Source organism: Anomaloglossus baeobatrachus, chromosome 1 (assembly GCF_048569485.1).
Source record: "Anomaloglossus baeobatrachus isolate aAnoBae1 chromosome 1, aAnoBae1.hap1, whole genome shotgun sequence".
Lineage (NCBI taxonomy): Eukaryota > Metazoa > Chordata > Amphibia > Anura > Aromobatidae > Anomaloglossus > Anomaloglossus baeobatrachus.
The window spans coordinates 336,935,538-336,950,033 of NC_134353.1; the positions used below are offsets into that span (position 1 = coordinate 336,935,538).

Below are 14,496 nucleotides of genomic sequence, written 5' to 3' on the forward strand. Positions count from 1 at the left end.
AAGTATCGGCTGAGGCCCATCACAGCGAAGCTCAGTGCACCTAAGGAGGGGTGCTTCCAGTGAGTAAAGACCTTAAACTGTAGCCTCTGTGTCATCCCGTTACTGCCGGTGCTTCCAATATTGCGCCCCATCGCCATCGGCGACTACTACCACTCCCATCCTCCCTGGGGCCTAGCTCTACCTGTGGAGAGCTGCAACACCCAAGCTGCGCCACCATCTGCCCCAGAAGAGTGAAGTTCCGCAGCGGCGGCTCATAATTGGCCGCACACCACAGGTGGCATCACAAACAACTACCTCATCGTCCTCATCCCCAGCTTTATTGACACCGCCGGGGTCACAGAACTTGGCGTGGCCACAGTGGCAACCCAGAAATAGAAACGCGGCCCGGTGACGGGCAATCCACAGACCCCGTGGGCGCGTCACCAGTAGGAGCGGTCAATGACTGCACTGGGCCAGCGGAAATCGTCGCTGGACTGAACAGGCAGGTAGCTGGTAAGTTCTTAGCCCCACATGAAAAAATAAGCAAAGTACTCTGTTACCCCTTCAAACAGAGTGAAAATGGAAAGACGAACTCGGTGCAAACAAAAACAAAGCTTAAAACAATACATACTTGACAAAAACAACTGTTCCAAGCGCAATAATGAATCAGTGTGCCTCTTTTGTAATATTTGGACACTGCATGGCACTAACATCTATGTTAGTTATGGTACTGCTATCTGTAGACTGTGTGGCAGTAATATTTAAGTACAATATTAAATTGCAATTATTTCCCTCTGTTATGCTCTTTTTCAAAGAAAAGAAAAGAAAAGGAGACCTCTGCATTATGTTTTTCTTCTACTAAACCTTTGCAAACCTTTACCTAACACTAGCAGTTTGAAATGGGAATCTGTTAATTCTTTAATGGCTGGCATTTTGCACTGTATCTTGTAATTCACCAGTAAAACCCAGTTTTTCATTTTCAACTTCTGTTGAGATAATTCGATTGCTAGTTTTAAAAATCCATTATTATTTCAAGTCAAAATAGCTCTTAAAACATTTAATGTAGAATTATACAGTACATTTCCAAATTCAATTTAAAAAGATTTAAGTCATTTTAAATGATAATGTCATAAACACATATAAACATCCATTCATTTTTCTACCTTTTTGCTATTCCATCTGTGTACAAAAAATCCCCAAAGGCATAAGACCATAAAAATAATAAAATGAAAGTGTCTTTCACAGGAGAAAGAATAACAACATGGTTTTTAGATTTCAATTTTGCAAAAGTGAATTTGACTTACCACATCTATTATTTGTAGAAGAGAAAGCTGCAGCTCTACAAGTAAGGGTTGGGAGTCATTCACTACCGGTCTTTCTAGGCGATTGTAATTTTTTAGCAGTTCCCTGTAAAGTTTCCTTTGGTGTTCACCTTGATGGGAGCCTTAAAAAAAATAACACTTTGTTTAAATGTTATTTAGGAATACAGAGCAGTTAATGCAAATGCACATATAAGTTAATCTTGACAAAAACAGAGCACCAGATGTGATCAAATCGATAAGCTGTTAATAAGACTCACCTCCAATGCTGGCGCAGTTCCATTGATGCTGGTGCTCGCGGAGGCAGAGGTAATGTGATGTGATGTCACGCAAGTCCCACTTCGAATCAGCGCCGTCTTCTGTCTCTAATCTGTCAGATGCAGGAGCAATCAACAGGAAGTGAGCCTCAGCCACAGCGCTCACATGCTGTTGATTATCTTTTTTGTCCAAAGGCGGAGAGACAGAAGCCACCGGTGATTGAAAAGGGGGATCACGTGATGTTGTGACATCTGGCACCATGAGCCCTGGAACCGCTGGAACTGCACGGCCATCGAGATGAGTATAGGCTTTTTTACTTTACCTGGGGGAACCATGTGGAATCAGAAGGGGTTGTCCTATTAGTGGACAACCCCTTTAAATCAAATTTCCTGTAATTCACAGCTCCTGACGAATCCCACCAGTTTGCAGTTTGAGTTGCACAGATCGGAAAAAATAAAAATGCTCTGCTTCATTTCCATTTTACATACTCCTGAAGGGAGCACGGGCTACCATAATGTCAGGCACGGCCACAAGGGCTTCCCTATAATAACTTTCAGCTTTTACATCACATAAACAAGCACAGCAAATGAATCAGGACTATGACTCGAACTATAAAAGATATGGCAGGGAAAGCAGCAGCCATTTTACAATTTTACAGCCTAGGGATAGGAAGTCAATGGTGCAAAACTCATAATTACAGATAGGGATAGAAAGGCCTACATCAGAGTGTAATATAGTACTGAAGAACTGATAGAATCAAGTGATAAAGTTGTTCTGGACCTGCAGAGTCTGTGTGATTGTTCAGGAGGTGGACTCGCCCCCCCCCCCACCTGTGTCTGTAAGTAACCTGCATCTCCTGGCAGAAAACTGCACTTTTTTGCCAAGAGATGCAGATTTGGTGCTGAAATTTTTATATATCATATTCCTGCACCCAATTTGCACCTCCTGGCAAAAAAATGCATCAAAACAACATGCAGTTTTGTTGCAATTTTGATGCAATTTTTTTGCCAGGAGGTGTAGATTTGGTGCAGGAATATGGTGTAAAAATTTCAAGACAAAATCTGCATCTCTTGGCAAAAAATTACACAACAGTGATTTTCACGTCGTTTTGCTGCAGTTTTCTGCCAGGAGGTGCAAATTTTATGCTGAGCCCTGGTGCAGACATTTCAGTCCCAAATTTGCACCTCTTGGAAGAAAACTGCATGAGAAATACGTCAAAACCGCTTTTGTGCATTATTTGCCAAGAGATGCAGATATGGCACGGACGCAGCCTGCACTTCCCAAGGAATTGATGGGGAATCTGTGGCTCTGAAGAAACGGGCAGAGGTTGGTCAGCATCATTTCTGTGAACAGCGCAGAGTGAAATGGACCGAGATGGGAGGATGGAACCATTTTTGGCTGAGCATGGGCGCTGGTATGGGCTATGCACCCGTAGTGGCCATGGCTGCCATAACTGCATTGCGCAAATGACCACAGAGGCAAAAGAGGCATGGCCAGGAAGCTTGGAGCTATGGAAAGAGGCCTCAGGAGAATGAATATTGCCATACCAGCCAGCAACCACTAAAGACTAGACCCTCCCACTTAAGGAGACGGTCACGGCAATGATCTACAAACAGCCTTGCAGCTGAGGGGAGTGGATTTGAGAGCTTCAGGCATTATGGGTGGTGAAAGAGCCAGGAGCCATGGGAGAAATGCCAGACCAGGAGGTGCCTCAGAGTGACTGAGCCCTGTGTTAAAAGTCCCTTACTCTGACATACTGTGGTCAAGAAGCTCCCAGCTCTGTATCCCGTGGAGGTTAAATGGGTGGCCCAGGTTATTGAGAGGAAGAAGAAATGAGAGGCGTGACTCCAGACTCAACTGGCGCTCTGAGGCAGCGGGGCAATCAGCAGCCACATTACCCATGTGGTGATCCATCACCTTTATCAGCAGTGGTACTACAGCATCATTCAGGAAAAGGGAATCAGTACCAAGGTGTACATCAATGCCGGATCGGTATGTGAGGATCCACGCTAAGCTGGGAATACCGAGTCCTCTTCTTCAAGGAAGACAGGCCTCTGGGGTGGTATACGGTCATTCACTTGATGCTTAGTGAGCCACCCAGGAGACACTGCAACTCAAAGGTTCCTTGCAGAAGAACAGTCCCCCGATGTCGCTGATCCTGCGCACTTGCTATCCTAGTGGGGAGATGGATGCCAACTTCCCCAGCATCAGGTTGGAGTGCTAGGGTGGGACTCCTTAGGTGGTGGGTTCCCTTGCAGTAGTGAACATTGCCCGGGGAGCCCACTCAACCATACATGTCATGGTGACCAAGTTCAAAGCCACCTGGGTGTGAGATCAGCCATGAACATTGGTTGGTTGAAGGATTACACAAAATCATCTCCAAATCGCCCAATAGTTGTGCTTTTTCAATCTACACATACGGGACTGTTCCTCATTTCATGGTGCGTTGGTCAGGAGACTAAGCTCCCTGAAGTTTGTCCATAGCGGCCAAAGTTTTGTGTTTGTTTTCCTCTCCCATAGATGTTTTGCGCACATTACGCTCTCCTCTGCTGGATAGCAGGACTGCAGGTGATTATGGGATTGCTCTCCCTCTGCCATGGATTGTGTTCCTGCCCAATAACTTTGCATACTACATTGTCACCCCATGGACCTTGCCTTACCGATGCTCCAGGCAATGCATTAAAATAGTGGACTGGCAATCGCAGGGATGGGAAGTAGGGGAAGGAGACATCAGACCCTGGAGAGCGGGTCCAGGACTGTCGTACGTCCTGCCTGGGGCGGGTAAGCACATGGAAATGCTTCCTATGGCAGGAAATGTTGCCTGCTGGTGATGAAAAATTCTGGCCTGTGGCCATAACTTACAGTTGAAACCAGAAGTTTACATACACTAGATAAAAAGAAACATATGCATGATCTTCTCACTATATGACATGAAATCAGAATAAACCTTTCTCGTTTTAGTTCAATTAGGATTACCAAAATTATTTATATTTGCTAAATGCCAGAATAATGAGAGAATGTTTTAAAGCATTTTTATTACTTTCTGCAAAATCAAAAGTAACATACATTTCATTAGTATTTGGTACCATTGGCTTTAAACTGTATGATTTGGGTCAAACATTTTGGATATCCTTCCACAAACGTCTCACAATAGTTTTTAGGAATTTGATCCCATTCCTCCTGCCAGAACTGGTGTAACTGAGCCATGTTTGTACATTGCCTTGCTTGCACCTGCCTTTTCAGCTTTGCCCATAAATTTTCAATAGGATTGAGATCAAGGCTTTGTGATAGCCACTCCAAAACATTGCCTTTGTTATCCTTAAGCCACTTTTTGGCCAGTTTGGCAGTATGCTTCGGGTCATTGTCCATTTGGAAGACCCATTTCCACCCAAGCTTTAAGTTCCTGGCTGATCTCTTGAGATGTTGCTTCAGTATTGCCGCATAATCTTCTTTCTTCATGATGCCATCTATTTTGTGAAGTGCACCAGTCCTTCCTGCAGCAAAACAACCCCACAACATGATGTTCACACTTCCCAGTTTCACAGTTGAGATGGTGTTCTTAGGCTTCAAAGATTCTCCCTTTTTCTTCCAAACGTAACAATAGTTATTGTGGCAATACAGTTCAATTTTAGTTTCGTCAGACCACAGGACATGTCTGCAGAAATTAAGGTCTTTGTTCCTGTGTGTATTTGCAAACATTAATTTGGCTTTTTTATATTTCTTTTGGAGTAATGGCTTCTTTCTAGCAGAGTGGCCTTTCAGCCCATGTTGATACAGTACTCATTTCACCGTGGATAATGACACAATCTTACCAGCTTCCACCAGCATCTTCACAAATTCTTTTGCTTTTGTTCTTGGGCTTATATACACATGTCTGACCAAAGCACATTCGTCTCTGGCACACAGAACCCTTCTCCTTCCTGAGTGATTAATGGCTGGACATTCCTACCTTTTTTGTCCTTGTGTATAATTGTTTGTACAGATGAACGGGGCACCTTAAGGTATCTGGAAATTACACCCAAGGATTAACCAGATTTCTGCAAGCCCACAATTCTCTTCCTGAGATCTTAGCTGATTTCTTTTCACTTTCCCATGATGCTACACAAAGAAGCAGTGTGTTTCAGGTGTTCATTAAAATACATCCACAGGTATGTCTCTAATTAACTCATATGTTGCCAATAAACCTATCAGAAGGTTCCAAAGACATGACAACATCATATGGGCTGTCCCATATTGTTTAAAGGCATAGTAAACTTAGTGTATGTAAAATGTTGACTTTGCAGAAAGTAATAAAAATGCCTTTAATCATTTGCACTCTCTCATTATTCTAACATTTGGTACAAATAAATAATTTTGGCAATCCTAATGTACCTAAAACGGGAAAGGCTTATTCTGATTTCATGTCAGACAGTGAGAAAAACATGCATATGTGTCTTTTTATCTAGTGTATGTAAACTTCTGGTTTCAACTATATGTGGACTCCAAAGTAACACTTGTTTTTATTTGTCAGAATTATATATATATGAAAATAAAAGTGGTATGGTTGAGGGACCAAATTTAAGTGGGGAGGTTTGTAAAAGGTGGACTTGCCCCTGTACAGTTTATGCTATGTATTCTATGTGTTATACCAATTGTATTGTATATGTTAATATGTAAGGCTACTAGTTAGGTGCACTATCCAGATGCAGTAGAGAGGGACAGTTGCCAACAGGTGCCACCTACTGGTTGGGCCGGGTTAGCATTGGTGTGGAGAAGACAGAGGTGACAGTTCAATATAGGGTTCAAGTGAGAGAAGATGTGGCCTCAGTGCTAGAACTGGTCAGCGAACTGAGGTAACCTAAAGTGGTCTGGAGCTTAGGCTCACCCCAGCAGGCTTATAGACTAATTCAGCCAAAGAGGCATCTGGGCCCAGCAGCATACGTAGGTGTGAGAAAGAGGGAGAAAGGAGACACAAACCCCAGAGCTTGAGGATGAGAGCCAAGATAATGGGGGGACAGGTTGAGGAGCAGTATCCCACACTGAGCAAAAGAAAGGGAAAAAAAGGTCATTGCAAGGTGAAAAATAAAAGTGAATGATTCTGTGTGGCTAAGTGAACTCCAGCATTGGATATATTACTAACTGTCTATGATGATGACTGCCAGCAGCATGATGGACACCAGCCTGAAAAAACAGTAAGGGGTACTTTGCACACTACGACATCGCAGGTGCGATGTCGGTGGGGTAAAATCGAAAGTGACGCACATCCGGCGTCGCTGTCGACATCGGAGTATGTGAATCCTTTTTACTATGATTAACGAGCGCAAAAGCATCGAAATCATATGATCGGTGTAGCGTCAGTCATTTCCATAATTTCGGAAGGACCGATGTTACGATGTTGTTCCTCGTTCCTGCGGCAGCACACATCGCTGTGTGTGAAGCCGCAGGAGCGAGAAACATCTCCTTACCTGCGTCCCGGCTGCAATGAGGAAGGAAACAGGTGGGCGGGATGTTTACGTCCCGCTCATCTCTGCCCCCTGCTTCTATTGGCCGCCTGCCGTGTGACGTCGCTGTGATGCCGCACGACCCGCCCCCTTAGGAAGAAAGCAGGTTGCCGGCCAGAGTGACGTTGCAGGGCAGGTAAGTGCATGTGAAGCTGCTGTAGCGATAATGTTCGCTACGGCAGCTATCACAAGATATCGCAGCTGTGACAGGGGCGGGGACTATCGCGCTCGGCATTGCTACCATCGGCTTGCGATGACGCAGTGTGCAAAGTACCCCTAAGTGTCATGCACCCCACCAGAAGTCCCATCCTCTCACGGGGTCTCCTTGGCAAAGGAATGTGGGGCGCGAGCAGCCCTGAGCCACACTCCTTCAATTGTTAATTGCTTGATCTCTGATAAACTGAAATATAGCACCTTCATAATCCCACCATTTTTTTTGTCATTCTCGATGCACTGAAAAAAATAGGACAGATAATTCCCCTCATTTTTAATTTTACTACTGAAGAAAAATACTTGTCTGTCATAGTCCCGCAACACACATCCTTGCCTCTGGTACGTGGTTGGTACGTTTTTGCACGTACCGGAGACACAGAGACACGTTGACCAATGTTACCCTATGGTAGATGGCACACACACGTAAAATCACACGGAACCTACGTGTGTGCGTTTTCGCACACGGCCGACATGTCCGTTTTTGGCGGTCAGCACGCAGGCACGGACCTGCTAAAGTCAATGGGTCCGTGCATGCACGAACGGCACACGTAGCATGTCCGTGTTCAGCACGTACCGTCCGTGTGCGTTTTTAAACGAACGAAATTGGGTTTTTTTTGTTAAATGTCAGTCTACTTAACTTTTTTTCTGCTGTTCTCAGTCATCATCCCTTTGGCGCTCGGTCTGTATCTTCCCCTGTAGCATACTCACCGATCCCTGATCATCAGCACGGTGAAGAACAGCTGTGCCAAAGATACGCGGCTTCAATTAATTTGAAAAAGCCGGCCGCTCATTAATCAAGCTACTATTCCCTGCTTCCCCCGCCCACAAGCGCCTATGATTAGTTGCAGTTAGACACGCCCACACGCTGAGTGACAGCTGTCTCACTGCAACCAATCACAGCCGCTGGTGGGTGGGTATATACTGTGCAGTAAAATAAATAATTAATTAATTAAAAAAAAACGACGTGCAGTCCCCCCCAATTTTGATAACAGCCAGGGTAAAGCCATACAGCTGAAGGCTGGTATGCTCAAGATGGGGAGCTCCACGTTATGGGGAGCCCCACAGCCTAAAAATATCAGCCAGCAGCCGCCCATAATTGCCGCATCCATTAGATGCGATAGTTCTGGAACTCTACCTGGCTCTTCCCGATTTGCCCTGGTGTGTTGGCAATCGGGGTAATAAGGAGTTAATGGCAGCAACCCATAGCTGCCACTAAGTCTTAGATTAATCATTGCAGGCATCTATGAGACACCCCCAATGATTAACCTGTAATTTAAAGTTAATAAACACACACAACGAAAAATCCTTTATTTGCAATAAAATACACTAACAAATACCCTCGTTCACCACTTTATTAAGCCCCAAAAACCCATCCATGTCCGGCGTAATCCACACAGGTCCCGCGTCACTTCCAGCTCTGCTACATGAAGGTGACAGGAGCTGCAGAAGAACACCGCCGCACCTGTCAGCTTTACACAGCAACTGAGGTGAGAAGTGTGATCAGCCAACTGTGACAGCAAGTCGCCCGAGTGACAGCGATGAAGTCACAGGTGAGTTGCGGTCACGGGGAGAGGACTCCAGATGGCCGTGGGTAGCCTGAGTGACGGCAGCGCAAATCGCGCTGCTCACTTTAGTCACTCAGGGGATTAGCAGTCACCGGTGAGTCCTTCACGGGTGACCGCTAATCAGTATGCGACACCCAGACAGAGCCGCGGTATGACAATGAAGTCGGGTGAAGTTCACCCGAGTTCATTCTCATCGCGCTACTCTGTCTGCTGTTAGCCGACATGTATCAACGACATTGAGCATCACACACGGATCATTTCACACGGACATTACACATACGCATACACAGCCATTCCACATGCACACACGGCTAGCATACGCCATCACACGGATGTCATACGTACCAGAGAAATGCCCTTAAAAAACGGAACACGGACCCGAAAAATGGAACGTGAGACACGTACGTTTTTTATGCGGAAGTGTGTTTTAGGTCATAGAAAGTAAGCTGCCTTGCTTCTGAGACAGACAATCCATAAGTGCTATCAATTTTTACATTTCTTTTTTGCAAAAGGCTGAGTTTTTTGTTTGCATTTCTAAAAAAGACAAAAGAAATGTCTCAACATTCCAGAAATATAAGAACAAGTGTCCACCTTGCACACTTGTAATAGTCCAATATTACATATGTAAACGCCAGATGGGTGCTTTTGGCATGTGAACTTACCTCGCTTTTTTGTCATGTCCTTTTTGTTAAAGCCCTGAGGGGAGAATTATTTTTTATTTTTTAATCTTTAAAAAAGATAAAAGGACATTCATTTTTGGATACCAGTCCAATTTAGCAATCATACACGCCGTAAAAATACTGCTGTCGCTCGCCACATCTTCCTTTCCATGTTTGTAAATACCTAGCAATGTAGTTTTCTATTACTACCTAATTTTTGTCAAATAAGGAGAGTTTAAAGGAAAACTATACTGTATGTTAAAAATTGCAAAAATAGGTTTACTAATAATTTTGCAAAACTGTTTTTCTAGTCCAAATTAACAACCGTACATGCAACAAACATTCTGTTGTTTTTTGCAGCATTTTGCATTCTCCCCACCATTACATTTCTCAAAGAGGAGAACCCTAGAAATGTCACCTGGACGTGAGTGTTGTATCTGAGATGACATCCCTGCCTGACTCAAACTGCAATGTTTACTCCTCCTTCACACCTTACTTATTCCGATTTGTTACACTGTAGTGAAATGGTGAAAGTCCAACTATTGTAACTAAATTATTAATGTATACATACCGTATACTTTGGACAGAAAGAAGCTTTGAAATGGAAATGGCAAAGACGCGAACAATGTGACCTCTCTATGCTCTCAAATGCAGGACAGCAAAGGCTGCGCTCTCCACTTGTCTTTGTGCTTCAAAGTGCACTGTACCATAAAAACCTTGTAGCACCAACTATGGGAAGTGACTATACATGCGTTTTATGGCATAGAGGGTGCATGTTTTCAGTTACAGCAATGTCTGTTTCCACCATCAGAAAGTAGTTATCTGTCTCCTCCTACACCTCCTCTGCTTCCCACTCCATGACCCCATCACCAACAGCCACAGAACACAGAGTGCTCTCATTCTTTTCGTTCATGCAAGGTAAAGCGTTGCTAAGTAATTTTACAGCTTGAAAGTATGGGAGACAAAAGTCATACACTTGACAAGTTGATTTTCTCCATCAGGTGGCACATCTCACTCTAGATGGCTTCCCATCAACTGCAGCTTACATAAGCAACAATGCCCAAAAAATTCTAACAGCCTAGCATTTGGGAGAACTAACTCATGTTCCCTGCATGACATGCGCTCGAATTTAATTGTCAAACATTTCTTTCAAAGATATTTTCACTTGAGGAAGGTAGTTGCTATGGCCAGGAAAGTGTCTGTTCATTTCAATTTCATTACCATCATAGTCAAAAGTGTAAGCACCCTTGTAGTTGTTCCAGAATATGAATTATTTATCCAAGAAAATGATTGCAACTGCACATGTTGTGTCTATTTCCTTTGTGTGTATTGCAAAAAAAAAAAAAAACTAGAAGAAAAAAAAAGGTAAATTGGGCACAATTTAATGCAAATCTCCTAAAAATAGACTGGACAAAACTGTGGGCAACTTTCTAAAATTGCAGATAAACCACCTTGTTTCAAGCATGTGATGCTTGTTTAAAATCACATGTGGCAAGTAACAGGTGTGGGCAATATGAAAATCACACCTGAAACCAGATAAAAAGAGAAGATGACGCAATCTTTGCGTTGTGTGCCACAATAAGCATGGAGAACAGAAAGAGAAGAAGAGAACTGTCTGAAGACTTGAAAACCTAAACTGTTGAAAAATGTCAACAATCTCAAGGTTATGCTCACCTCCTGAAATATTGATGTTCCTTTGATCACGGTGCGCAACATAATCAAGACGTTTACAACCCATGGCAGTGTAGGTAATCTCCCTAGACATGGATGGCAGAGAAAAATTAATGAAAGATTGTAACTCAGGATAGTGAATAAGCAGCTCTAATCAAGTTTAAAAAAAATCAAGCTGTCTGATTCAGGGTGTATCAGTGTCATCGCAAATTATCCGTCAATATTTGAATTAAATGAAACGCTATGGCAGGAGACCCAAGATTACCTCACTGTTGACACAGAAATATAAAAAAGCTGGATTACAGTTTGTCAAAATGTATGTGCGTAAGCCAAATTCCTCCAGGGAAAGCAGCTTGTGGGCAGATGAGACTAAAGTAGATCTTTTTGGTAAAGCACATCATTCTACTGTTTAGTGAAAATGGAATGAGGTCTATAGAGAAAAGAACACAATACCTTCAGTCAAATATGGAGGAGGTTTTAAGATGTTTTGGGGCTGTTGTTCTTCCTCTGGCACTTGGTGAATTGATTATGTTCAAGGTATACTGAAATCTGAAGATTATCACAGAAATTTGAGTTGCAATGTAGTGCCGAGTGTCAGAAAGCTGAGTTTGCATCCTAGGTCATGGGTCTTCCAGCAGGAGAATGACCCTAAAAATACATCAAGAAACACCCAGCAATGGATGGAAGCAAATCACTGAATAGTTCTAAAGTAGTCAGAAATTAGTCTGGATCTAAATGCTATTGCATATTGGCACCCTTCAAATATAAGACCTGGAGCAGTTTGCAAAAGAACAGTTGTCCAAAATTCCAGTTGAGAGGTGTTAGAAGCTTGTTGATGGTTATAGGAAGTGATTGATTGCAGTTATTTATTCCAAAGGGTGTGCAACCAAATATTAAGTGGAGGGTGCCAACAATTTTGTCTGGCCCATTTTTGCTTTATTGTTTTTTTTGGAAATTATGTCCAATTTGCATTTTTTCTTTTTTTGTTGTTGTGTTATTAAAATGTACTCAAAGGAAATAAACATGTGTATTACAAAATGTGTAATTGCAATAACTTTCTTGGAGAAATACTTCATTTTTTGGAACAATTTCAAGGGTGCAAACACTTTTGGCTATGATAGACGTGGAAATGAAAGTGGGGACACTAAATTGGCACAAGAAGTGGACAAGGCTAACACTCAGAGTGAAAATGAAGATGATGATGCTGGCTACGACAACTATTTAACCAGTCCTTGGTCATGCTGGCAAGCATGGCAAGGTGTTTGTTGTAATGCATGTGGGATGATAGGCATATATTGTTAGAATCAAGAAAAGGGATGGTTATTGGATAACCATGCTTATAGACCTTTGCTATAAAAGCAAAATGGGAAAATGTTTTCCAGTTTCCAAACATAAGTCCAAATTGATGTATTACCAAGATAAGCTGTATTACATGCTGCTCTCCCTATGGAGACAGTGCTTAACCACCTGTGCCAGCAATATGGCTACAATAATTAGCCGAGGCAGTAACAACAACTACAATATATGTGACATGAGGGCTAGATATTTTATTTGCCATTGCACCAACTTGTTCCACTTTAGTAAAGAAAGATATACCTGCTAAACATCCAAATTCAACCATACCTGTAAACTGTATTCTTTCTCCAGCAGATAACCAGACCACTGATCCTATGGCCATCTGCATCAACAAATTGTACAAGTGGGGAGAACTGGCCCAGTTTTCCATGAGCATACTGTCATGTCACACACTGTAGAGGGTATTTATCATGGAGTGGCCTTCTCACACCCAAGTAGACCAAGTTATCCTCTACAAGCATGGAAAACCTTACATTTGTCGAAATACATCATTCATGGATTAGTACTGACATCATCATTCACCTATGATACCAATGATACCAATGATTGGATTGAACGTTCTGCTGCTGCCAGTAACAATGGCTCATGCCCAGCCATGCATTTTCCCATCCTGCATGTATTCTATACTGTACTGTTGCTGTGGCTGCTGTTGCTGGCTCTACACTGCAAGACATATATTGATATCCATGATAAAGAACGTTTTTTGCTTGAAATGCATAGTCCAACATGGGTCTATGTACTTCACGCTGGTTTTTAATGAATTAATAAACATTATGGTTTAATTTATCTCCTGAGGATGCTAAATTTCATTGCACAATTTTGGATTATACCAGTCAGTAGCTGGCCTGCTGTTCCGTGCACGCCACCTATTCAAGTATTCATCCCGCACTCCCTGGACATGGTGAGCTGTTGCTTTTAGGGTTCTTTTTTGTACAAATTAAGGCATCTATTTTGCCTGCCTCATCTTATTTTTCCATTTTGCAGTTTTTGCCAGTGACACTAGATGCCCTCAAAAATCACCAGCATTTTTTTAGTGTGTTGCATAATTATACTGTGCTGTTGCAAAGTGTACCATCTTCAGAGTATACAAACATGAAAAAGCTCCCAAAAAAGGGATAATTTTTTATCAACTTTTTGACAAGCCATTGCTTCTTCACTTTGAAAACAGGTAAACTATTCCTGTTCTCTAAATACATTGCACTAATTTTTAGATGGCCTAATAAAAAGTCATTGTAACTGTTTTGTCATTTGGAGAATAACAAACCTTTGGCAGATCCTAAACAAATGTATATTTTTTTCAGTTAGTTGAGAAGCCATTGCTTTTAAATAGAACACCTGCTTCTGCTCCCCAATTAAAGGGATACATTTGTGGGAACAGCTTGTGAAAAAGCCATTTCTACTTCTCTCTCTTTCGAAAGACGAAAAAAAATTGTACCATTCCTTGTGAAAATGCTACAGCTTGCTACAATTGTATTCTCTGTCTATAAACAGCAAGAAGACAGGCATCCCCTCCCAAAAAGGAATACTTTGTGGACAGGTTTTACAATTTAAGTAGTCTAAAAGTCTGTTAGTGCAGTGTGTTGTTAAATGAGCTCTTGGTTACCACCGCTAACCATCGGTTTTCCCCAGCTAGATATGTTGAGGTCAATTGTCCGTGTTTTCATTAAAGAGCTCAAAAGGGGTTGAAAATAGTCATTATTTAATGGACCTGGTTTGTTATATGACCCAAGTGTATGTATTCTACTGACTGTAAACATTTTCCTTGTTGTCTTATTTATGTATGTATGAATGCATTGTATTCGTCTTTTTTACTCTGATTAGTGGTAAGTAAGCGTGCTCAGAAATGCTCAATACTCGATTGAGCATCAGAGTGCTTGGGCACACTCGGTGCTTGATCGAGTATCATGAGTGCTCATGCTAAATGCTTTTGTCCCTGTTCAGGTACCGACCCTGACACAGCCCTTGGCCACCACAGTCCCTATCATCTGCATGCAGC

At 42.5% G+C, this 14,496-nt stretch overlaps 1 protein-coding gene across 2 annotated transcripts in view; it reads right to left on the reverse strand.

Moving 5' to 3' along the window:
* LOC142292355 (neuronal acetylcholine receptor subunit alpha-7-like) overlaps nucleotides 1-14,496 on the reverse strand; it is a 336,257-nt gene that overhangs the window by 242,080 nt on the left and 79,681 nt on the right. The window contains exons 2-4 of one of the 2 annotated variants that reach the window (XM_075337683.1): nucleotides 11,598-11,792; nucleotides 11,148-11,230; nucleotides 1,284-1,423 (exon numbers count right to left, since the gene is read on the reverse strand). In XM_075337683.1, coding sequence (XP_075193798.1) covers nucleotides 1,284-1,423; nucleotides 11,148-11,211 — 204 coding nt within the window. In that variant the 5' untranslated portion in view covers nucleotides 11,212-11,230; nucleotides 11,598-11,792. The remainder of the gene's footprint in view (nucleotides 1-1,283; nucleotides 1,424-11,147; nucleotides 11,231-11,597; nucleotides 11,793-14,496) is intronic. The other variant, XM_075337677.1, reaches the window with a different exon arrangement.